Source organism: Talpa occidentalis, unplaced genomic scaffold (assembly GCF_014898055.3).
Source record: "Talpa occidentalis isolate TD23 unplaced genomic scaffold, MPIMG_talOcc4v2.1 talOcc4.13, whole genome shotgun sequence".
In the NCBI taxonomy this organism is placed as follows: domain Eukaryota; kingdom Metazoa; phylum Chordata; class Mammalia; order Eulipotyphla; family Talpidae; genus Talpa; species Talpa occidentalis.
Genome location: NW_023601322.1, coordinates 1,070,528 through 1,095,794, shown reverse-complemented (window position 1 = coordinate 1,095,794; position 25,267 = coordinate 1,070,528). Strand labels below are relative to the sequence as shown.

Here is a 25,267-nt window from a genome sequence, read left to right as displayed (position 1 = left end):
CTTCCCCGCCCAGCCTCTCGACGCTGGGGCGCGCGAGCCGAGTGGGGCGCCCAGGGTGCTCAGGGGCGCCGGCCGCGCACCCCGCTCCCTCGCGGGCAGCCGAATGGGTCGGGCGGGCGGAGCCAGGACTTTCTGGGTTGTCTGCCCAGAGCGCGGCCCGGGACCGGCAGGCGCGGAAGGGGGGGGCGGGGGGCGGCGGGGGTCCTCCGGTCTTTGAGGCCCCAGGAGCTCAGGCCAGGCCGCCCGGCACCGGCGCGCTCGGGAGGACGGCACCCGCACCCCTCAGCCTGGGCCCTGCCCCCCCCCCCTCCCCCCCCCACCCCCCCCCCCCCCGCTCCCCGCACCCCTCAGCCTGGGCCCTGCCACGACCCACCCCCCCCCGCTCCCCGCACCCCTCAGCCTGGGCCCTGCCCCGACCCACCCGCGCCCCCCCCCCCCCCGCTCCCCGCACCCCTCAGCCTGGGCCCTGCCCCGACCCCCCCCCCCTGCTCCCCGCACCCCTCAGCCTGGGCCCTGCCCCGACCCCCCCCCCCCTGCTCCCCGCACCCCTCAGCCTGGGCCCTGCCCCGACCCCCCCCTCCCCCCGCTCCCCGCACCCCTCAGCCTGGGCCCTGCCCCGACCCCCCCCCCCCCCCCCCCCCCGCCGGCCGGAGCTTCACCCCAGACGCCAGGACGCGGCCGCGGCCTGTCTGCGCGGGGCGGGCGCCCCCTGCCGGCGGGGCCCGGGGCTGCCGCGCGGCGCGTCCTGGCGCGGGGAGCAGGGCCCCCCTCTCCCCCGGCCGCCCCCCCCCCCCCCCCCGGGCTCGCCCGCGGGCGCCGCGGCCGCGCCCCCTGAGAAGCCCCGCGAGCACGAGGCAGCGCGGCCCCGAGGCCGCCCGGGAGCCCCGCGGTGCCGAGCGCGGGCCAGGCTGGGCCTCCGCGCCCCGGGCCCCGGGGACCCCGCTGGGGCGCAGGTCATGCGTGTCCTGGGCCCTCCCAGCCGGCCGGGACCCCTGCCCTGCCCCCGCCCCCCGGCGGCCCCGACACCCGGCCCGCGGGCGGAGACGGAAGCTTCTCGGGTGCGCTGAGGAGAAGCCGCGGCCCTGAGGGGAGAGCCGGGCCCAGAGCAAGAGGGGAGCCCCCGGCCCCCCGGCCCCCGCCGTGTGACTCATTGCTCCACTCTGAAAGTGAGTCTTCCATCAGCCCCCCTGCGGGCCCAGGGAGGGCCAGGCCCGGCCGGCCTTCATTTGCGGCTGAGCACTTGGGGTCCCACGGCCAGGACTGGGGGGCTGCTGGCTTACCGGGGTGACACTCTCCGCCTCCCCCTTTAGCTCCCTGAGATTCAGTAAGTGAATCAATAAGCTGGTGCCCGAGCTTGAGACAAACAGACCGCCTTCCTGGGTGTGGGGAGACCCCCGGCGCGGCCAGCTGCTCCCAGCAGCCCTGTAAGGACACCCGGGTTGTGGGGGCGTCCTGCAGGCAGACACTTTCCATCTGGGGGGCCTCCCCTCACCCAAGGACAGGGAGGTGCTCCACACCGACCGGCAGGCAGCTGTGCAATTCAAGGGAAATGCACTCACTTTTGTCCTGGGGTACTGAGGGGCTCCACAGCAGGACACCCCAGGCCAGGACACCCCAGGCCAGGGCGCCCCCCAGCCGAGGGCCCCTGGCCAGGTTTCTGCCCAGAATGAAGGGCTCCCCGCCCTGGTCCAGAGTCCAGGGCACCATGAGGAGGCGAGGCAGCCCCCAGCTGCTTGTGTAACCTGAAGTCTAAGCGAGGACTGGCCGACTGCGCGGGTCTCAGCACAGGGCAGTGCGGCCTCCCAGCTGGGGGGGAGGTTGTAAAACCAGGGGGTCCAGTGTTGTTTTTTGCACTTGCAGTTTTTCAGTCATCCCAGTCCTGGGGGTAAATGAGTGGGGTCTCCCCTCCCGAGGCCCCCTCCCCCAGGATGTAAACAGCCACTAATAGGTCCTATTGCTCTTTGTTGAAACCAACAATAGCCTTTATAATGGAGAAGAAAATTAGTATCAGGTGAAAGCCTCGTTCCAGGGTGCTTCAACCTTCCCCTTTTTTCCAGAAGAGCACAGTACACAGGCATCTAAAGAGCAGGAATTCGCATTTCAAGTTTGGGACGCAGCAGCACAAAGGCCTGCCTTTAACAGTGCGGGGACACACTTGTGATTGAATTTTAAATATTCTTCTTCTCTTCTCTTCAACTTCCTCCCTGAAAAGCTGGAGCCTGGGCAAAGCGGGTGGTCACAGGTCTGGGCGCCGGGCGGCCTGCACACTGACCCACTGGCTTTGTGCAGCTGCGGCCAAGGGTCCCGGTGTCCTCGCCCACTGAGGGGGGCTTATGGATGTGTGGAGTGCTGCAGGGAAAGGGGCCGGAGACACGCTCAGGACCCCTCCCCTCCCGCAGGGCCCCAGGCCTCAGTGCCCACCTCCCCCAGGGGGTCGCAGGGCACCCCGGGGCACACGCAATCTGGGCTCACCGTGGCCGGGCCTGTCTCCTGGTAAAGTGGGAGACTGAGCTCCTCCACTTGGAAACATTTTGTTTTCATGTTTTAAAGAACATTCCGGAAGCCCGTGGAGTCAGCCCTCAAGCCAGGGCCTGCGGAGGCCTCCAGGCCCTAGCACGGTCACCTAAGGGCTGCGGTGACTTTTCTTCTGGTTTCTGTAGCATTTGATGGCCTTTGTGAGAAGACCGAGTGGGCTCTATCTTATCAGTTATTGTCGTTACCAAGAAATACTAAAGATTTTGGCCTCAAAATAGCATTTAAGATTTGTGGCTTAGTGAACTTTGGTAACTCAGAGAAGCAATTATTCTGAATTTCTTTAAGGCACAGAAATTGAGAGTAGGCTTGAGCAACTTCATTATTTATTTAATGGAAATATTGGCTAAGCGAGAAATGGACTGTGATGCCTTAAAAATGCTTTTATTTGTTTAGAATGAAGAGCAGCCCCAACCTGCGCTGAGACGGGACTAGAGGAAGGCCAAGGGAGGACGCTCAGGCCCGGAGCTCTCACGGCGGGTGGTGACCCTCGGCGCGCTGCGGCAGGGCTGGAGGAGAACGCTCTGGGACCCAGCCCTCCATGGCTGTTGTCCCTGGGCAGCCAGTCTCACCTGAAGGTCAACTGTGAGACCCTAAACTACCCCGTGCGGGACTCAGGCTGCAGAAAGTCACAGGTCACAGGGCCGGGGCCACCCTCACCCATAGGCCCCACACTTTGGTTCTTTTCAGGTCTGTTAAAAAAAAGCATCAGGCTTTTCTGCCCTCCCGCCCTCAGGATGGATGATGGATCCCTGTGGTCCTGAATGCACGCCTGAGGGCGGCACCTGGAGCGGGGTGTGGGCATAGGTAAGTGGGCGCACCTGGGCCGAGAGACGGGCTATGAAGGCAGCGTCACAGGCCCGTGCAGCAGAGAGCTGCGGGGAGACCATGAGAGAGAAGATTCGCTGAGGGCCGGGAGGTCTGCCAGCCTCCCTGCCCTGGCCCCCACCACCCCCCACTGCCTGCGCCCGGTGGCCTCACTGCAACTGGAATAGAAACATCGCTAAGAGCCTGAAAAAGCCACTGAGGGCTCCAGGACTCCCCTTTGCCATCTGCCCAGATCACAGAGAACCCACCTGCTTCTGCTCGCCTGCACCGGGGAGGGAGATGCCCTGGGACGTGGACGGCTCTCATCCCCGCACTCGAGCAGGCCACGTGTGGGCAGTCTCAGGGCTGAGCACCGGCTCGAGAAAGACCTGAGAGCCCCTTGGGCGTTCCCCGGGCGGGAAGTGAAGGTGGGCTTGGTCTGCGCCACCTGCGCGGCGGGTTCCTGGGCAAACACTGTGGGACTTAGGGCTCCGGTGGATGAGAGGCCCCGACTGCTGGCCGGCCTGACTGAGCGGTGCGGGAGCTTCACAGGGAAGTCCTGGAAAACAAACTAAAACTGCAGCACTAAGAAACCCTCAAGAAGAGGGAAATTTTTATTTCTAGAGTTGTCACATTACATTATTTAAAATATGTAGCTTTGAACATAAGATTATGAGACGTGTGAAGGAAAAAGTATGGCCTGGACACAGAACAGAAGCTCCCCCTGAAGGGCTCAGATGTCGCACCTGACCTACTCCACCGGGATTCTGGTCAGTGACATCACGCTCGCTCACAGAATGGAAGCCCCCCCGCCCCGCCTCGCCCCCCGGCCCGGGGCACTGAGGGAGTTGCGACAGCAGAGTCTCAAGAAACAGGGACTATTTAAAAAGCAGATAGAAATTGTTAAAAACCAAATCGAAAATCTGGAGCTGCAAAGTACTATAACTAAAAAGTTCACCAAAAAAGGCTCAATAGCAGATTTGAGTGGGAAGAAGATGCAAACTCGAAGAAAAGTCAACTGGAATGATATAATCCGAGGAACAGAAATAGAAAGAATAAAGAAAAAACATCCAGGGCCCCAGAGACTCGTGCTCCCGCGCACGTCAACACATGCAGCATGGCAGCCCGGAGAGGGCAGGACGAAGTGCAGGACGAGCATTAGAAAAAGCGCGAGGCAAGCCTTCCCGGAGCGCTTGAAAGACAGGACCCGACAGACCCGAGAAACCCACGCAGCTCCACGCAGAAAGAATTCAAAGTCACACCAAAATACATCATAACGACGTTCTCACAACACGAAGGCGGAATCTTGGAAGCGGCGCGAGCCCCAGCACCGGGCACATGGAGGACCGTCGGCAGGACAGCAGCCCGCGTGCGTCTCCGGGGCCCCCTCGGGTGCGATGGGGGACTGCAAGGCAGGGACCTGAGCCACGGGAAGAGAAGGGAACACGGTGACGGTCGCTCTGCAGTCGCTATGTGCCAGTCAGTGGAGTTCATCTGATTGCCCGTCTGATGTGTCCGATCTGATGCAAACGATATTTATGGCCCTCCCGGGGGGCACGCGGCAGGTAAAGACGACAGTCTTGGCAATAACAGCATGGCGGGGGGGGGGGGGTGGAGACGCGGCTGCGAAGAAGCAAAGGTTTTGTAAGTTGGTATGAACTTCAACTTGATTTTTATCAGTTAATACTCTAATTGTAATCCTCAGGGTAGCCACTAAGAAAACAAGTAAAAATTACACTGCAAAGGAAACAAGAAGGAAATTGAGCTGGAGACTACAAAATATTTAACAAAAAAAAAAAAAAAAAGGCGAACATGGAGTAAACACGAAGTCTTGAGCTAGAGAAAACACAGAAAGGGCAGCGGTGACCCCTGCGGTGGCTGCATTAGACGCCAAGGGTCGCCCTCGCCAACCCAGGGTGCAGGCTGGTAGAAAGGATTTTTTCTAAATGCACACGAGCCAAGTATGTGCTGTCCACAGAAGCTCTACTTTTAAATCAAATTTTACTGATTTACTGTTTATTTATAACACTATGACTCTTGGGAGCGCAGCTTTGCACGTCGGAGGGTGTGTATACCTCACACCCGCCACCAAGGGTCTGGGGCCGCCACACCCTCAGCGGACCCCTCACCCGCTGCACCCCTCGCCCCGCCACTCACCGCTGTGCTTTCTCAGAGAAAAGGCTCGCTTTAAATTCAAAGACAGCAGCAGTACGTTGAAAATAAAATGCTGGTTAAAGAAATACTTTAGAAATTGTAACCAAAAGTGAACTGAAGTAACATTCGAATTCCAAGCGAGACAGGCTTCGAGCCCGAAAGTGCTGGAAGACACCGAGAAGCAGTGATGGGCCCCCGAGACCTCCCCTGGCCAGCCAACGGGCGAGGCGAAAGACCAGCACTTCACAGGGCCCCGGGGCGGGGCGATTGGTATGGAAGTGACAGTAGCGAAAGGCGCGTCTCTGCAGAAGAAAAACCCGCATCTACCACGTTTCTAATGCCGGGATCTGACCAAGCCCAACTTCGCACGCTCTGCCTTGGTAACCAAGCCCAGCTGGGGACCCACTGCTCGCCGGGACGGGAGGGCTTGCGGCGTGGATCCCGCGGGCCTGGCTCCCTGGGGAAGGAGGGCGGGGAGCGACGGGCAGACGGGCAGCCGCCCCCGGAGCCAGCAGGGCCCCGGGTCACTGGGCAGCAATGATCTTGAAGAAGCCCCTCTCCCCCCTGCCCAGTCTCTTCTGGAAATCAGAGGGCACGGGATGGCGGCGCACACCCGCCGATCTTCTCTCGTGTTCCAGGGACATCGTGTATGAGAGCGTGACGGTAGGTCACCCAGCTCGTATGATTTCAACATGGTGTTAAAAATATAAAATCATCTTCATCCTTATTCACAATTTTTTTCTTAAGATAGAAACTCATCTGGGAATGAGGTGGTGGGCGGCTCGGCCTCGCGAGGGCAAGATCCCGGGCTTGAGAGCGCGTCTGACCCTGGTCCCCGAAGCCCAGGACGGTAGCTTGGCAGCCTGAGGCCATGCCATGGCCAGGCGGGAGCCAGTGCAGGCTCGGGACCCCCTGGACAAGGGAGGGACCGAGGTTGAGAGAGAGAGAGAGAGAGAGAGAGAGAGAAGCAGGCTGACGGCCTTTCCCGTGACGCACGGGCAGAAAAGCAGCCCCTGGAACATGTGTGTAAGCGCCAAGGACGACATCGCAGGCCGCTCGGTGGCAGCCCTGGACGGCACCAGCGTTGCCGCGGTCCCAGCCCGTGTTCCTGACGCCACCCCACCCAGAGGTGACACCCCAGGTTTGTGCTCGTCACTCCCTCGTTACCCGGTCACCACGTCCGTCCTGCCTGACTTTCCCACCCGACCGTGCGTCCTCACAGCAGGCGTCGCTCGGGCCGGGCTGTGTGGTCTCTGAGCGTGCTGACCACAAGCAGCCTGCCTTCTGCTCACGGTCGTGTCTGGGGTGTGAGCGTGGCCGTCTTTCACTTTCTCAGTGATGTAGAATCCGCCTCGTGACGTGACTCCCTCACGTGACGTGACTCCCTCTCATGACATGACTCCCTCTCGTGACGTGGACTCGCTGGGGTCATTTCGCACATAGGCGAGTTTTTTCTTTGATTATTCATACTAGTATTTTAACATTAGTACCCAGAGCAGCCCTGCTTTCTTGCTCATAGCGTGAACAGCGTCTGAACACAAGCTCCAATACGTAAGAGGGTGAACCGGGCATTGCTTCATTTCCGACAGTTTCTCTGGAAACCAGAGATTTGGGAGCCTAAGCGACCCGCTCGCCTCTCCAGCCCCTCCCTTTGCAAACAGTCGCCTAGCTCCTCGATGGCATTTCCCCGATGCCGCTGCCTCCCAGTGTCACAGCCTCTGTGACATGAAACCGGCTCTGCTGTCCCGGCGCCCATCCGCGCCCCACGGGCTGCACCTGCGTGGTCTCCTCCGTCAGAGCGAGTGCAGCAACCCCCCTCACGTGCGCGCCCGGGGCCTCATGCCATTGCTGACACAGGCCTGACACGGGGCGTCACTTCAGAGGTGGCCTCCGGGCCCTTTGTGGTGAATGGAAGGTTCTAGAACTGGTGATTGAAAAGAATCAAGACATTCGCTCGCGGCTCCGGTGGGCGGCAGAAACACCTGAGTGGCAGGGGCACCACCGCCGCTGCCCGTAGGTTGTCCTCTGCCTCCCGCCGCAGAGCTCGGCCCAGCCCCGGGACCAGGGCAGCCAGGGCAGGGGCCCGTCCAGCCCGGGAGGCGGGGGCCAGACAGGTGGGGCTTGCCGCTGCCTCCTCCCTGCCCCGGGGCATCTCCACAGGAGCTGGCGTTCTGGGCCCCTGGGCCCACGGCCAGTCCATCCAAGTCCCCCAGTAACACTGTGCTCTGAAGACGGTAGCCGTTGCCCCCGGCCACACCCTGATGGCCCTCGGCGGGGCCAGCGCAACAGAGGACGCTGTAAGGTAACAGGGATCCGCGGTCCACCCCTCTGCAGGCCCAAGTGGCGACTGCGCTGGGACCCCAGCCCCTCTGCTTCAGGGAGTCTGTCAGAGCTAACCCTACAGGCACCGCTTCCTGGCTGGTTTTGGAAATGGACCAAGGCAGAGGCGCCCCAACCCTGCTTCCTTGCAGTAGGGAGGCCGGGTGGGGCCCCAGGATCTGCTGGAGTGGATGCGGACCCCACGCTCAGCTCTCCATGTCATCCCAAGGGCCCCGGGCGGGTGCCGACGTGGGCAGGAAAGGCGCCATTCCCTGTGGATTTTGCCCATCCTGCCGTGCGGCCACCTGGGGCGCCAGGCCCTGGGGACAAGGGCTCCCTTGGTGGGAAGGCGGCAGGGGGTGCTGTGAGGATGGGACACCCCAGCCCTGGGGCCTGCCCAGCAGCCTCCCTGAGGGTGGTGGCCGACTTGATGAGACACTTGTGTCGGTGAAGCTCGTCCGCGGTGGCCAGAATAATTGGTCTAATTGAGGGCTCACTCTCCCAGGCCCTGCGCGCTGAGCGAGCGGGGAGGCTTTTCCTCAGCCTTCCTGAGGAGTGATCTGGATGCTGGAGGTCTGCTCAGGTTTCTCCAACTCAGCCTGTCTCCATGGTTACAAACACAGGCTCACCCGCCCACAGTGCATGACGAGGGGCTCCAGCTGCCTGGTAACCACTGCCTTTCCCCAGATTCGCAGTCTCCTCAGGCCTGCCCGGCGCCAGCGCCCCAGTCCTACCTCAGGACTTTGCAGGGAGCGAGCGGAAGGACGCGTGCCCTCCAAATCACAAACAGCAAAGCCTCATCCCTGGCAGAGGGAAACAGCACAGGGACAGGATGTGGGGGCGTATGAGCACCGCGTGCGGGGCGCTGTCCCTGCAGCGGGACCCCACGGGGCGCCCCGGGCTGGCATGGCAGGGCGGCCCCGCTCTCAGCCCCGGCACGTAAACCTCCTCCCTGGGCTGTGGCTAAGTCTGCCACCTGCCGTGCTCGTCCTGGTGACAGAGGCTGCTGCAGTCCAGCCTGAGCCTGGCCTAGGACTCGGCCTGTCCGGAGAGCACGCGGCGGAGGGCCACGGCGGCTCTGCGCTGTTCTTCCAGAAAGCCGGCCCTTCCGGGGTGCCAGGAAGGGTGTGTGTTGTGAGGCCTTCGGATGGATGAATTGATGGTGATGACAAGGGTGGAAATACTGGGGTGTGAAGAGCCTTTGATTTATATTTGGTGCATTTGTTCCACCCAAAGACAGAGGTTGCAGAGCCCAGCGGTCATAAGGGATGGTCCTGAGCCAGGAAGTGTGAGCTCCCACTCGGCATGGCCCCCGGTGTGCAGTCCTGGGCGGCTCCCCTCTCTTGCTAGGCTCCCCGAGGCCTGGGATCTCCAGGACCAAGCAGAAGACCCCCCACCCCTGCACTCCCGGGCTGCCCTGGGGGCCTCCTTCCTGCACCTGAGGAAGTCGCAGGCGGGCCCAGGTGGCTTCCCGGCCACTATCTCACACAGGACCTTGCGGTCACCTCTCCAGCTAGGAGCAGCCGTAGACCCGAAGCTAGAGCCCGTCCCCACGATGCAGTCATGACATCTGACCTCTGCCGCCACCGGTGGAACCTCCTGTGCCTGCACTGGCCGTAAGGCAGCTGACCCGCCACTCTGGGGTCCTGGCTGGCTCTGGAACGAGAAGAAACCCAGTGTGCGCGCCAGAGTCGACTCCACACGCGGCAAGTGCTGAGCTCCACCCGTCCGGTGGGCGTTGAGTGGAATGAGGCGGCTGAAATGTCACCTGTCGCTGTGTCGCAGGCCCAGAAAGCAGCGTCTTCGCTTCTGTGGCAGAAAGGAGTTTCGCTGTCGGCCACCTACCGGGCGCCGTGTCGCCGTGACCATCTGGGCGAGGCCACGTGTCCCAGGAGCGAGAGCAACTGGCTGGCTGGACTGCTCTGGCCTTTCGACTGGAGTTCACAGCACCGAGGGGGGCAGGTTTATGTCCCCTTCGGGTTACGCCTGGAGACAGAGGCTCTCACCGAGCGCCGGGAGCAGCCAAACACGGGCGGCGCTTTGGCAGGTCCTTCCAGAGCCTTCAAGACCCGGCCGGTGGCTCCTGTTCCAGCCCCACCGAGGGTCGTGGGCATGTTGGCTGCGGAGCCTCAGAGTGAAGGGGACCCCGAGGAGCACTGGAGCAAGCGTGACGCCGCAGGCGCCCTGTGCAGGGAGGGAGCGCTGCAGTGGTGAGAGGCACTGCTTTTATTCACACAGCGCTCTCGCCCCAAGGCACAGGGGGCGTCCCAGACTTGAACAAGGCCTGCGGCTCCAAGGGCCAGGCTCAGCCCCACATTCTCCTCCCAAGCGCAACTGACCCTTTCCCAGCTCAGCGGGGAAAGCTAACTGTTCTCTCCTCCGCTTACTTACCTTTCCAGAAGCAAGTGCCTACACTTTCGGTCTAAAAGTGAAGCAACTGCTGAGGAATGTGCACGGGCAGCTTACTGAAGAGAAACCCTGAAGGCCGAGACTTAGGTGGGGAATGTTCATCACTTCCAGGAAGGGAGACGCGGGCCAAGGCTGTGTGTGACAGACCGTGAGGATGCGGGTACCAGAGGGCCCGCCGCCGGCGCTGGAGAGGGGGTGGGGTGGGCGGAGCACTGTTGTTGGGGGGTCAACAAGTGCAGCCATCTTGGGAAGTGAATTTCACCTTCAAATACTAAAAATGGAAATAATCCAGCACCCCCCTCCTGGGCATCTGGCCAGGGAACATGGAACCATCAACAAAGAAAATAACCCCCCCGGCCTTGTTTATCACAGTGTTATTTACAGCAGTGGCTCATGGGGCACCTGAGTGCCCCCAACATGGGCTGGACCCGGCAAAAAGGCAGGAGGGAATTACCCACAGCACAGCAAGTCGGACTGACCAAGACAAATACTGGACGTTTACACGGATGACCATCGACAGAGCAAGTCGCGCAAACACACTGGTGGACACTGGCAAATGCAGTGAGGCTTTTGCGGCTAAGGAGGGAGGCAGGGAGGGCTAAGGGGTGTCGGGACGGTGGAGGGGAGATGCGAATGGTGAGGACCGGACCGAAAGCTACCTGAGGGGTGTGCTGGAGACTGACTTCGGGGTCCTGTCTGGAAGTGTCCCTGGTCGGCTCCCAGACGTTCCTGGGCGTGCTGCCGTGCCGGGCAGCAGGGAAGGTTCAGAAGCAGCAATCTGCTAACTTCATGGGTGAGCTGTGGCCGCTGGGCCCCAGGATGCGCCCACATCCCCTGGGGACCGGCTCAGGGTCACCTTTCCTGGAGACACTTCCTTTTACTTCTCCTCTTGCTTATTGGAAAAAGCCCCTGGTTCTCACGTTCAGAGTAAGCCAATGATAGTCTAACATTAAGACCAGGTAGAGCGAAAGTAAACATAACGGGGTGGGACAGACGCAGGAACTGTAACAGAAGCCTGTCGATGGGGCTTTCCAATGTGTCCTGAAGTTAAGTAGCAGAGGAATGTTGAATTTTTCATTCCAAGAAGATTAAGGCACCTTTCAGCAGCTCGAGATCTTTTATCCTTTATTGTTTTGCATCACTCTAACTGCCGTGCACTGCCGAGGGCGCAGAGCTGGGACACTTTGGCCAGTAACTGGGTCAGGATCGCTTGCTCCCCAAGTCTTTATTGGTTCTCAAAGGGGAGGCTGTGCCCTCTGCTCGGAGAAGGGGGAGATGGGGTAGCAGAAGGGGGCCAGGCTAAGCAGGGCGCTGTGTCCACATGGGCTCTTGAGAGTGTTAAGTACTTTGAGAAAACCTGAGTCAGGGCTGTGTGGGCTGACCCGAGGGTCGGGGTCGGGAGGGAGGGGGAGGCACAGCCCCCGGATGCCCGCTTAGCAGAGAGCCCTGCAGGCGCCTGGCTCCCGTCTCTGTCCTCCCTGTTCCCTGAAAGCTGTTTTCAAAACTTGCACAAAAACAGCATTTATTATGAACAGTCATCGCCTCTTTCTCCTCCTCCCTCCCCCCCTTCCTGGAAAGAGCAGACCTTCTCCATTCAGCGGTCATAAAAACCTCTGCAGCTAAGGAGAGACCGGTTCTTTCCTCGAGGGTGGCAGGCCCTGCACGCCCTCACACTGCAGGTGGGATGGGGGACCCCACGAGTCCGCCGGGAAGGTCTCCCAGGGGCCCAAGCAGGGCTGGCGACCAGGCAAGAAGGGGGCGGCCGGGAGGTGGGGGGGCCGCCAGCTCCACGCCTCTGCCCGGCAGGACGCCGAGCTCCATCCGTCCCATCCTGGGAGAACTGCTCAGCAGGCCAAGCAGTGTTTGGAGTCACGGAGAGAAGTGCCTCCTCCGGACAGCTGCTGGCATCAAATAGGACGGAGGCTGCAGCGAACCGGCCCTTCACAGGAAGACTGGGGGGGGGGGGGCGTGGGCGGCCGCGGGAACCAGCCACGGAACAGGCGGACGCAACATTTAAAGGGGAGAGACGAGTGACGTCGGGCAAGGGAGGAAAAAGAACTTGAGGAAAGAAACGGACCCACTGACCCCGGGCCTTGACCCGATGCGGCTCCTCCCTCGCCCCCCCCCCCCCCTGCACACGCCCCTGGCAGCGCCGGCGCGTCGGGAGGGGAGCAGGGCAGGGCCCGGGCTCCCGGCGGGCCGGCCAGCGGGCAGGTCACCAGCGCGGCCGCGGGGAGGGAGGCCGCCGCCTCGGCTCGCGCAGCGGCCGGGCTGCGCCCCCCCCCCCCCCCGCAGGGGCTGAGGCTCCCCCGTCCCACAGGGGCTGAGCCGCCGGGGCAGCGGAGCGCGGATGCTCTTACGGGCGGGCGCAGCGACGCCACCCTGGCCGCGGGGGCGCCGGGCAGGCCCCGGGGAGCCCCGCCCGCCCGTCCAGCGGAGCCGGCGCCGGCCCTGTGCCCGCAGGGAGGCCGCCCCGCCCCGCTGGGGCGCGCACGAAGGGAAGCGACCTCGAGGACGGAGGCGCTGACGCTGTTCCCGGCCGGCGGCCGGCGCGCGGCGGGGGCGCCGAGGGCTTCGCGGACAGGACGGGTGGGACAGACTCTAAAATCCCTCCCGTGCTCGGACAGTGACGCGGACAGTGACGCGAACGCCGCGCGCCGGGGCAGGCAGGGCGGGCGCCCCAGCCCAGGCCTCCGCAGAGCACGCCGGGCCGGCGCTCGCGGGCGCGTTCGCGGGAACAAAACAAGATTCCGCAGAGAGTTTGGGGTGTTCCAACGCCGCGTGCTCGACGACGCCCGGCGCCGCTAGTCACGTAACGACGTCGCCACCGTAACACGTCGCATCGTAACACGTCGTCACGTAATGCGTCGCATCGTAACACGTCGCCACCGTGACGACGGAAGCAGCGATGCCATCGTAACCACACAAGCGTCGTACGCGACGCGGGCTGCGGGACGCGCGAGGCCGCCGAGGCCGGGGTCGCGCCTACCCCGGGCCGGCTCCCACAGGCGCCGACCGCCGCGGACCTGCCGGCTCGGGGGTGAGCTCCGGGCGCGCGGGTCTCGCTGCTGCTCCTGCGCTGAGCCCGTCCCGAGGCCTCTGGCCTGCGGAGCGGTGCACGACGGCGGCCAGACTCGCTTTCCCAGTCCACGCGGCGGCTCCGGTCACGGTTCACGCCGTCGCCTGGGCGTCCTGCTGTGCGAAGCCCCGCAGTGGCCCCCGCAGAGGAGGACCCCAGAGCTGCGTGACGCTGCGGGCGGGTCGGAGCCGCCCAGGGCCCACGCCTCCCCAGGGCCCACCACTCCCCAGCCAGCCCTCGGAGCGGATGGTTTCCATCTTCTCCAGCAAGTTGTTAACCTCAGTTTGTTTGACGTGAAGTAAGCCTTGGCCCTCTGACTGGACTGGACAATGTCCTCCTCGTGCCCCACGTCATGCCTGCCCATTCTATGGTCCATGCAAACCCAAAAGCCAGGCGGTTAGGGGCAGTGGTGCATGAGTGCCCACTTCTAAAACAGCAGCCGCACCTCTGGTCAGCGGCTCTGGGGGTGCCGGCCTCCTTTGCAGGTCAAGGGACATCTGGACAGCAGAAACAGCCCTGTCCTTCCGGCTCTGGGGTGCAGCACCCACCCAAGGCTGTGGGGAGGAGGCCTGAGCGGGCAGCCGGGTGCCGGTGGTCAGGCAGGGATCCTACTCAACAGGCCCCTCCATGGGCACAGTCGGCCTGGTGTCCCTGCCTGACCCTCCACTGGGACAGCCGGTTGGTTCCTGGGAAGTCCTGGCCCCTCACCCTCAAAGTTGGTACAATCTTCATATTCACCCCAAGGGTTGACTGGAGATGAAAGCCCCTCCCAAGGATCAACACAAGGCCTGGAAGCAGGAAGGCCCCAAACCGGAAGCCAATCAGTGTCAGTAAAATGGTCACTTACAAGGGGAAAGTTTTAAAGTGTGTCCACAGGCTTTGGTTTATGCCACCATTAAAAATCATGCAAACAGCTTTTGTTTACAAAATTGCTTAATGCATGAGGAAACTTTATGCTATATTAATTTTTTTTAAGTTTCCAAAATTATATATAATGTATGGTTTCAATTATGATTTAAAATAATCATAGTAAAGGCCCAGCAGGAAAAGCAACAAGCTGTTAATGGTGGGCGCAGTGGGGGAATGGGGTTGTAGGGAGCTGTTTTTCTGCTTTATACGTGGATATACTTCCCAGGAGGCAGACAGCAACACAATGAATCAAAAATGTAAGGGCACGCAAATACGCATGCACCAGCTTGGTTTTCCTGTCGCCTTCGGCATGTCCATGAGGTTAGAGACAGTGGATAACAGAAATGGGGTGGCCCTCCCGCATGCGGGACCTTCACACCCGCTCTGGACGCGGTGTTTTTTGTCCTGATGAGTTTCTAAATGCCTGGAAGCGCATGTTTTCATCTCCTTTAAAGCTGTGTCCTATTCGTTAGTATGACTTTTACTATAGGACACATTTTTCATGTATTATGCCATTTTTTTAACAGCTGAATACTATTTCACTATATGAAACTTTGAGACTGAAACCATCGAAAGCCTAGACTGCAACACAAGTGCCTTGAAGACATTTGCAGGAGAAACCCCACTGCAAGGACACAGGGTCCTGGGGCGGGACCTGCTGCTGACTGGGAGGTGTGAAAAGAAATAGGTCAGTGATCTGTTGCCATAGTGACTTTATTGAGATCAGACACACTGACACCAATACTGATTTGTTCTCCCATTCAAGCCCGTGTGAGCGGCCACTGTAGTCGGCGTGGGTTCTTGAATATCAATAAGATCAAGTTGTCTTCCACGATAATTATCTTCCAACACTTGAAAATGAGATTTTAAAAAAGAATAAAATTAAAATCACCCAAATTCATGCCGTGCCCACGCGGGCTTACATATGAGGCGCACTTTGTAGGCCCGGGAGCGACTGGGCTCCTGGGCTCGCTCCCAGCTCTCCGAGGCCAGTTTGTTCTTGCTCTGCCCCGAGCTGCAGGCTTCGTTTGTTGAGATTCAGAGCCACATCAGCAGGGTCTGGGCCATAATTACAGGCACGTAAGCTGCATTCCTGGATGACCAGCCCTAACTGGCCCCCATCTGCGTAGGAGGCACCAGGCGCTGGGGGCTGATGGCTTTGGCCATTTTAGCCCAGCAGAGGAGTCCCTGCTGGCTGCACTGGGCCGCCAGGTGAGTGGGCAGGTGTGGACAAGGCTTCCCTGCTGAGGTGTGATTTCTGTGCTGGGCCATTCCCTAGGCTGAGCCTCACCAGTGAAGAGAGTCAACAGGTCAGTTCTCAGCCAGTCTCGGGTTTCCCCTGGGGGGAGGAAACGTGCTGTATGTGTGCAAGCGAGTGTGTTCGGGTATGGCTGTGGGTCTGCATGAGTGTGAGGGTGTGAGTTCTGAGAGTGCGTGTAGGGAGTGTGGGTGTGTGCACACGTGAGTGGGTGTGTTCATGTGAATGAGCGTGTGTGCTGTGTCCAAGCATGAGTTGCCCTCGAGCCCTGGACGAGGATGCATGTAGGAGGGCAGGTCCCGGTGCGCCTGCAAGGGGAAGGTGACCCAGACTCTTCTTGCGCCCCCACCCTTCGGCATGTTTGCTTCTCTGTCACGTCCTCACAGGGTTGTCACTGGGAGGAAAGAGACGATTTCGTCAGTAAGACTGAGGGGCCCAGAAGCTGACCCTTTTGGCTCAAAGCAGGTGAGCAGGTCACCAGGAGATCAGCATGAGGCCGACAGCTGCCCGGCCAGGGCCACTCTCCTGCTCCCCCAGCACACGCTTGCCAAAGAGTGGGGATTCCTGGGCGGGGAAATGATTGTCTCCTCACATGATAGACACACCCGCCGCGAGCCAAGGTGAGCAGGGTCTGCAGGACAGCGAGGGCCCTGACCTCATGTGCAGCAAGGCTCATGTGGATGGACGCTGCAGCCACTGCGCGGCGGTCCTGGGAGGGTCCCTGTGCTCGGGCGTTACCCCCCCCCCACCACGAGAGCTCAACTGTCTCAAACTGCTCATCCTGGACATGAGATGGGCCCTGTCCAGCCAGGCCAGGGGGCGCATTCCACATCTCACTCTCTAGAGTCTCCCGGGGAACCCCACACCCCAGACAGCCCCGAGAGTGCTGTGGTCACACCTGCAGAACTAACCCGAGTGACAGCATAATGGCTGGTGTTTTCACATCATTTCTGTGTTCCTTAATAAAAGAATCGGTTTGAAAAGTAAACTGCTTCAAAATACCGCTGAGGGAGGGGGAGGGACACAGCTACTTTTGAGAATCTGAATTTATAAACTGCTGAAATGCACTATCCTACTGACAAAAGAACTTTGTTTGCCAATGAATTAATAGCCAAATTCCTTTCGTTCTTGCATTTATTTTATTTCAAAATGTGTCTGAAATTTTGGAATTTTATTCTAAAACACTGCAGCAGACACAGGCACAGAGACCTGGGCCACACCCCACTTCATACCCCCCCCAGCCCCAGACCAGCCCTCCCGCCCCCCCAGCCCCCTGCAGATGCTGCCTCCTGCCACAGACAGCCTCCAGCTGTGAAGGGAACAGTATTTCCATATACTTTTAAAATGTGCCGGGCAACACTGCACACTTGCTTTATTCTGCAAACGGCACCATGTTTTCTGTCTGCTCAGCCTTCACCTGCAGCCGTCGCGGGGACACGCTCCTTCCTGTCTCTGCTCGCGGCTTCCACCGGGCAGGTCCACTCGCTGTCCGCCCTGCACAGGGCATTTAACATGTCTGACCAAAATCTCTCTCAGCTGGCCTCGCTCCCAGGCTTCTCACTCCTCAGAAGTGCTTTTTTCCAGTAACGCAGCCTTAAATATTCTACACCAACTGAAAAAACCCCAAAAGCTCTGACTCTACAACGAATTCATACCCTTGAAAGCAAACATGAAGACGCAGGCCCCCACTCGGCAAGAACCACTGTGAACATTTTGGTGCATTTCTTCCCAGTGATTTTCTTATCCCTACATATTACTTCCGACCTGCACAAGCACAGGCCATCCGAAAGCGCGGCCCTGCCACTGAAGTCTTTGGAAATACAAGCACAAGCGGCGGAGGGGCAGCTGCCTGCCCCGGCCTGGGCGCCTGCCCCGGCCGCCTGCACCCGCAGCAGGTCCAGGCTGCTCCATCCAGGGCGGGGGAGGACACCCCAGGCACTACTCCAGCGACCACCATGGAGGCGTGTCCTGAAACAACAGGGTGACAGGCAGACAGCACGCGCCGGGGGCAGGGAAGGCTCCGGGAGGGCATTAGCTGCTGGTGTGTGAGGCCAGCAGCTGGACCACAGGTCCTCGCGGTCTGGTCCTGCATCCAGTGCTGTCCAGCTGCCTTCCAGCTGCGGCTGGGGCTGCTGCAGGTGACCCCAGGAGTGCCTCTGCGGCTGCTGTGAAGGGGGGCCCTGGCCGACCACCTGCCACCTGCTCCTGGCCTTCGTGGACAGGACAGGCCTTCTCGCAGGCGGGGCCTTTGGGACTTCCGGCCGCTGCAGACGCTGTGGGGTGAGGTGCTTGTCACCTGTGGCCTTAGAACTCCTTGTTTCCCCAATCTCCTGTTTTCTGAAATGAACCCCAGTGTTAGCTGAGCCTGCATGGTCTTGCACTTGAGTTCCCGGGGGGCGGGGAGGACCCACTGGTAGTGACCTGTCCCCTCCCTTGGCACTGCCCTTTGCCCCTGGACAGCAGGGCCTCCGCACTGACCAGTCAGGAAAGTCTGGTTTTCTTATTTGGTTAAAAAGGGGGGGTGGTAAAGGAGCTGAGATGGTCTCTTGGCGCGGCCGTGAGGAGGCCACGCCCGGATCTGTCTTCAAAAGGATACCAGGGTCGGATCTGGGTTTTGTGTGACTTGGGATGTAACAATTTCTAAGAGAAAACTTTTCATTTAAAAAAAAGGAAACCAAATAACAAGCGCAGCAGCCGTGATGATGGCGATGCAGCTGCGCGTCCAGTGCGCTCCGCGCCTGCAGGGAGCGGGGACGCCAGGCCCGGGCAGGCCCTTCCGCCCGGTGTCCTGCGGACGGTGCCGGGAGGCCCCGCGAGCAGGCTCGGGGGGCGCCCGCCGGGGTCCTCGGCAGCCCTCGGGCTCGACACCGCCTGGGCCCGGTCAGGGCGGGCGGCGGGCGCCGGGCGCCGGCCTCTCCCGCCTGGACAGAGCCGCCCGCGCCGACGGGCGCAACGCGGGGGCTGGTGACCGCGGGGCCCGGCTGCCCCCGCCCGGCGGGGAGGAGGCCGGGCCGCGGGGGGGGGGGGGGCGGGGAGGCCGGGCGGCTGTGCGGGAAGAGGGCGAGCGGCCTGACGCGGACAGCGGGGCGCGGGAGCGTTTCCCCGTCAGCCCGTTCCTCCCTCGCCCCGCCCCGCGGCCAGGCGCCCTCCGCCCCCCGCGCTGCTGCCCTCCCGTCGCCCGTCCTCACGCCTGGGTGCCCCCGCCCCGCCAGCGCGCTGGGCCCCCCGGCCCCCCCCAGCGCCCCCGCCCCCCCCAACGCGCCGGGCCCCCCGCGCAGCCCGCGTCCTTCCACCGCACGCGCCGCCTCAAGCCAACGGCCACAGGTCGCTGCCGAGCCGGGGCGGCTCCGCTTGGGGCCGCAACCCCAGACCCGCCCCGGGGAACCCCGAGCTGCCCCTCCCGGGGGCGCCCGGCCCGTGTCCAGCGCCGCCCGCCCGCGCCCCCCGTTCCCCCAGGAAGCCGCTCCCCTGTGGGTGCCCCGCAGCTCCGTCGGCGCCGCGAGCGCGCGAACCCCAGGGGCAGGGCTTGGCCCCCCCGCTCCACTCCGCAGCCCCCCAGGCCCCCGCGGCATTTTCCGGGGGCGCCGCTGCCCCCTGGCGGCCGCAGCCCGAACTGCAGCTCCGCGGTCGTCTCGGGTTTCGCTTTTCAAACTTTTAAGGGTGATGGATCCCCCAAAGGGCCTGGTGAGGGGTGAGGGGGCGACGGCACCTCGGGGCGCGTGGCAGGGGAAGGGGGCAGCTGGGGGTCAGGACGGGGAAGTGGCGACTCCCAGGGCTCTCTGGCTCACGGCCCTGCGCGGCGTCAGGGTTTTGAGTACCCCGCGCGGCAGTCGCCCCGAAATGAGAGCAGCAAACCGGGGCCCGAGACGGCGGAGAGACGCGCTGCCTGACCCTTGGGAGGGTCCGTTTCTCCCCTTTTTCTCCTGGGGGCTGTGCCCTTGCTTTCGGGAGCGCTTCACCTCCACCTGAGCTGGGGGAGCAGACCCCAGGCTGCGCCTCGGGACCAGCGAGCCTGACCTGGGCGAGGACGCCCAGGGGCTGATGCCACACCTCACCCCACTCCGGAAGACCGTGGTCCTCCTCGCCGGTGTCCAGCGGGCTGGCAACCACCACTCGCTGGGCACGAGGGCGCACGGGCAGGAGCGTTGGGCCCGGGAGTGCGGGCGCGGGCGTCTGCAGGCACCTGCCCACGGAGAACCCGCTCTGGGGCCTGCAGGTGCCGCCCGCGGCTGCGTCCGCGCAGGGCCACAGTCACCCAGCTCCACACTCGGCAGCACTGGGCGTGGGGTGCCACCAACAGGGGTGCCGCTCCTGCTCCCACCTTCACGGGATCATCAATGCTGACCTCAGACCCGGAAATGGGATTTTATTCAGGGCAGAGCAGGAACAAGTTGCCCAGGACAGAGGTGTGTGGCCCCCTGGGCAGCAGCGGGTCTGAGAGGCTGCACGGGACGTCACCCCAACTCTGACATCCTGGGGAAGACAGAACTGAGCAGACAAGTGAAACGCTCACTGCTGCTGGGGCTCGGCAGAGGGGAGGCTCACCCGGCGGGCCTGGAGGGGTGTGGGCCTGACACGGGCATGGGCCAGGCCGACAGGATGCCCGCCCCCTAGGCAGGCCGGTATAAACCAGGGACTCCCAGTGGCACTGCCCGGTCAGCATGGGCTCAGCAGCTGTGACGCGCGGGCCCTCGGGGGAGGTGCTGGCAGCGGGAGGCTGTGTGGGGCCTGCGCAGAGCTGCAAGCACACTCCTGGCGCCAACGGCTGTCAGCTCGGGGCCCCCCTAGGCATTGCCATGGCTCCAGGAAGGCTGATGGGCAGCGCCCCAGGCTCGGCAGCCCTCAGTCTTTACCAGGCATCTCCTGCCTGACCCGCTGGACCTGACCTGGAGGGAGGCACCCCCACTCCGGTCATGTCCTGAAGGTGGGCCTTCCGAGCTCACAGACCATCACCTCACACTGGTCGGCAGCGCCAAGCGGTGTGGAGCCCCCAGCAATTTCACGGCACCAGAACACTGGCTGGCCTGAAATTTTAAAATGATAATGGAATCCCAGACAGACGTGAAGGGGGGGAAGGGCAGCATGCACCAGCTCGCCCCAGGGAATGCCCTTGGCGAGCACATTTGGGGACCGACGTTTGAGACCCCAGGACCAAATCCTGCAATCCGGGTATTTGTGTGAAAACCCGGTCGGGCTGGATGAGCGAACCCGCCCACGAGAGACAGGGTCAGTCTTTCCCACCAGGGTCCATCTGGGAGCGCTCAGAGAAGGGGATTTGGGTGAGAACAGCACGCGGGGGCGTGGGCTCGCAAGCGTGGCACTGACTGGACGTAGGCACCAGAACGCGAGCTGGGGAGGGTTTGGGCGAGCCCGTCTGTCCGGCGAGTCCGCAGCGCTTGGCGAGCGGGAGCAGAGTGGCCGCACAGCCCCCGCCGCTGGCCGCCCCCGGAGAGCACCCGACGACAGGACACGTCGTGCAGCTCACAGGCTCGGGCGAGGGGACAGCGGTGCCGCCTGTGCCCAGGAGCCTGTGCCCGCGGGGTACAAAAGCGGTTGCGGGCCGGCGGAAGCCATGTGCAATCGGTTTCAAAGCCCTCATGATTCCACCTAGTTACTGCAATAAAGAATAAGATTTTTCAAAAATAACTAAAGCCGAAAGTTTTGCCCTAAGGTGAGAAGCAAGACAGAACGCCCACTGCCTGCTCTCCAGCGCGGGAGCACAAGTCCTGCCGGAGCGCCGGGCAAGAAAGAAGAAACAGAAGCCACCAGACGGGGAAGGGGGAGGAAGCCGGCCGCGCAGGGGGCTGGGCCTGCACAGAAAACCCCGCAGCAAGCGCACACGGCACGTGAGCCCCGAAACACAAACCAAGGACCTCGCTTTCCCGGCCGCCGCCCTCGGCGTGGAACACCCCCTCTGGTCGCGGGGGCGAGCGGCAGGGCCGGGAGCAGGCTGCCCGGTGTGGGACGCTGCTCAGCAGCAGGACCCCGGCCTCTTCACGGATAGGACGACGATGAGAAACTCTGCAGCCAGGACCGCCGCCCTCTGCCGCCTGCAGCTGAGAAGTCACCGCATGTTCTCAGTTGGTCCAGCTCCTGTCAAGTTTGGGGTGAGCCCACTTCAAGTGCCGTCCACCCATCGCACCCGCTTCCCAGCGTCCCCGAGAACACACCCTCCCGGGCGCCCCGCTCCTTTGCGGCTGTCGGGGGTGTTTGGTGAATACCCAGCCTGCCCTCAGCTCATCCTCCCTCCGCCACCCCGGAGCCTCAGGACCCGGGCATCAGGTGTCTGCTTGTTCACTGCCCGCCGCGCAGACGTGCCTGGAGCTTTCCACAGAGACAGACTCAAGGTCCTCCACCCGCGTCCCGTCGCAGAGCTGCGCCACTTTCTCCTTCCCGCCGTCCTTGTCACTGCGAGCCCCTGACGCCCCCCGCGGGCCTCCTGGCTGGCTGACGCCCCCCGCGGGCCTCCTGGCAGGGTCTCAGGAGGGGGCTGGAACATCACCGTGTCCGGGGGCACGCGCTGCGACCCGCCAGCGCTCTCCCGGGAGGCCTCGCGGACTGACACCGGCCATGGGGAGAATGAGGTTGGCGCGGGGACAACTTTAAAAAGAAAACTGGGCAAGAAGGGGGGGTGGAGGCCAGGAAGCGAAGCACCGAAGTTTGGGCGTATTTTTACCCCTAAACACGAAGCCATTACATGGTAAAACCGCTTGTACCATACATGAGACTTCACGCGGCACTGAAAAAAAAGCAAAACAAGAAATAAATGGCGTGGAGAGGGACATGTTGCCTGAAATATCGCGGGTTCTCTGTCTTTCCCTGGGTCGCACGCAACAGAAAGCGAAAACCCTGGTGGTGAGCACGGAGTCTGACCCCCAGGGGCTGTCCCTCCGCCGGCGTGGCGTCCCTTCTCCTCGCCCAGGACGCGTGGGGGCAGGGTCACCGCTCCGGCCACAGCCGCGACCTGGCCCTGCGGCGCGCGCCCGCCTGCCGGCCCCGGCTCCGCCCGCGGTGAGGCGCGTGGGGCATCTCACACCCACCACGCCACAAACAATTGATTTTGAAAGTGCAGTTCTGTGGAAGAAGTAAAGAGCAAAGTCCCCAAGGCAAGAGCATGGACCGCACCGCCCTTCCCCGACCCGCCCCCTGCGCTCGCGCGCCCGTCCCGGCCGCCCCCGCCGCGCCGCCTGGTCATTTTCCCATCAGAGTAAAACGCGGCCCGAGAGGAGCCTCAGACGCACAACTCAGCGGAATGAAGCAGCTCCGCGATGTTGCGGGGACCCAGTTCCTACCCCTGCCCGGGCCCCGCGCCCCCCGCCCGGGCCTCTCCCGCAAGGAGACGGCGGAGCACCTGCTCCCCGGCGCGCGCTGCGGAGGCGCGTCCTGCACGATGCTCTTTGGGCCAGTGAGACGCCGCACATGGAGCGACAACCCCTTCTGCTGCCCCCTCGCAGCCGGTGGACATTGGAGCCATGTCCACTTTCGGGCCAGCGTGACTAGTGCTCTGTGAACACGCGTGTGCAAGGTTCGGAGGCCTTGCGCTCACCTGCCCGGGCGCTCCCCGCGGAGCGGCGCTGGGCGGTGCGGGTGCTGCTGGGGGCCACCAGGGCGCGGGCGGGCGCTCCTCAGGACGCGGTGGGCAAGGCCCGGCCCTGGGGCAGCAGCTCAGCGGGAGAGCCGGGGGCAGCCCGCGGCTGCTCTGCCTTAACCTTGCTTGCAAGAGAAGAGAGGCCACAAGTAGGCAAATACCTCCGGGCCGGGGAAGCACCGCGCGCGGGCGGAGGCAAGTGAAGTGTCAGGCTTTCCCGCCCTCCCGCCATCAGGACGGATGGTGGCCCCTGCGGTCGTGCTTGCACGCCTGATGGCGGTGCCTGGAGCGGGGGTGGGCAGACGTGGGCGGGCACCACCGTGCTGAGAGACTGGGCTTATAAGGGTGGCGTCACGGCCGCCAGCAGAGCCTCCAGCAGAGGGAAGAGAAGAGAGTGAAAGAGAACAAGGCCACGAGAGAAGGCCGGAAAGCCCAGAGAGTGAAGATTCCCCAGGGGCTGGGAGGCCTTCCAGCCTCCTGCCCCCCCCAAACCCCGCCTGCCTTGTACCTGGTAAACTCAAAAAAAACCTGAAAAAGCACCCAAGGGCTGCAAGAGTCTCCTTTTCCCTGTCCGCTGGGGTCAGAGATTCTGCACCGTGTCTTCCCGCTGCCACGCCGTCTTTCCTGGAGGTGCTGACAGCCTGTCGAAGGCACAAGGTCTGGTCGCCCGGAGTGTGGGGTGTAACCCTGAGCCGGTCCACCCTATGCCCCAGGACAGCAGACGCCCACTTCCTGGCCCTGGCTGAGCCGTCATCCCAAGTGCCAGTCCCGTGGGGGCACTTGGACCTTCTGGAGACTCACTGCCCAGTGTCTGTGCCTCTCCCAGGACAGCAGAGCCCACAGCGCACTCCATCCTCCCCCGCAGACGTTGTCAGCCCCCCAGCTCTTCTCCAGAGTGATGCCCCTCTAGGGCTGGATGAGCGTCGCTGGAGAAAACCATATTCTTCATTCTTTGGCGAATCTGAGCTGGTCAAGCCAAGAAGAAATAGTGAAGGGGAGGGCAGCTCCTCGAGGACACGTCCTCGGCAGCTTGCCCCAGGCCCCACGCAGGGCACGGCAGAGAACTGGCCACTTCCCCACGGCCCCAGCAGCTTCCAATCCCACCACTGTTCACGAACACGCCTCGGGGGACTTGAGAAACAACCAATGTTTTCACCAATTATATTTGTGATAGGATGTGCTGACTTCATGACAATGAAATGTATTTCAAGGGTGATTCCTTGACCTCCAGGGGCCTGAACCCCTGGCCAGTGCTGCCTCTCAGCACTGGGCCACCTCTTGCTCTTCAGCAGTGCTGACTCCAACTGGGGAGGGGCGGAGGCGACTCTGGGCACCTTCACCTGGACAGCAAGCACCCCGCGGAGGGTTCAGGAGTGTGACTGACAGCCGAAATCCTTTCTGGGTATGTGGCCGGACCACCGTCGCCAGGAGGAAGTCACCGGGGATCTGGAGACAGGTAAGGAGCGGGTTTCCAGGAGGACGCCAGGGGCTCTCACCTCAGGCACAACGGGATCTTTCACACGCAGGGCCTCGGGGCGCCCCACCCTCCAGGAACAAAGTGCAGCCTGTTCCCCCATGGACCCAGCTGCTCACTGTGCAGTGACAGACTGGCCGGGACCCATTGGGGCGGGGCACCTGTCTGGAGGCCGGCCCCCACGTGTCCTGAGCTCGAGGGCAGCTGGGGACATGTACAGTAAGTGGAGACAGTGGGCGTGTCCTGAGCTTCCAGGTGGCGAGTGGCCTCTGTGCCCGTTGCTGGGTGGCACAGTGACAGTCCTTGTGACCACAACGGGGCCACCCTCATATTCAGCAGGAAGGCAGTGGCCAGAGTCTGCTCCAGCAGACAGTGACCCACGATCCCCTCGCAGGGCTGCCCCGGAGAAAGGCCCGTGAGCTCAGGGCGATGCCCAGCTCGGGAGCCGCTGAGGAAATGCCGGCAAGCTCCTGAGAGCAGGGCTGGGGCGGGGGCCTGCTGCAGGGCTGGGCCGGCCCTGTGGCCATGTGGGGCAGGGCCCGCCGTGACCCTGTCTTCACGGCTGAACTCCATCGAGAGGAAAACTCAGAAAGAACCCGAAAGCCAGATTTCAGGGATGTGGCAGGTCCTGCCCAGTCTGCCCCCCTGGGTGGGGCGCCTCGGCGACGGCGCTGGGCGAAGCCTTTATCTCTTCTCTTAGTGGGCTCACACCACCCCACGGAATCAGTCATTACTCTG

General features: G+C 62.6%; 1 protein-coding gene and 1 long non-coding RNA gene across 4 annotated transcripts; both read left to right on the top strand.

Annotated features, from left to right (window-relative positions):
- Nucleotides 1-6,369: 6,369 nt before the first annotated feature.
- LOC119242963 (uncharacterized) lies at nucleotides 6,370-10,811 on the top strand. The gene is made up of 5 exons (XM_054694625.1): nucleotides 6,370-6,622; nucleotides 7,136-7,314; nucleotides 7,511-7,795; nucleotides 9,598-10,022; nucleotides 10,212-10,811. Coding segments are annotated over exons 1-5 (1,143 nt in total). The 3' UTR covers nucleotides 10,213-10,811.
- Nucleotides 10,812-13,216: 2,405 nt separating this feature from the next.
- Nucleotides 13,217-16,566, top strand: LOC119242964 (uncharacterized). Of its 3 annotated transcripts, none has more exons than XR_005124581.2 (4): nucleotides 13,217-13,261; nucleotides 14,737-14,897; nucleotides 15,286-15,519; nucleotides 15,854-16,566. It is a non-coding gene; the product is annotated as an uncharacterized LOC119242964 (long non-coding RNA). The 3 variants fall into 3 exon arrangements; XR_005124582.2 differs by lacking the exon at nucleotides 13,217-13,261 and adding an exon at nucleotides 13,476-13,598; XR_005124583.1 differs by lacking the exon at nucleotides 13,217-13,261 and adding an exon at nucleotides 13,606-14,126.
- Nucleotides 16,567-25,267: the final 8,701 nt, after the last annotated feature.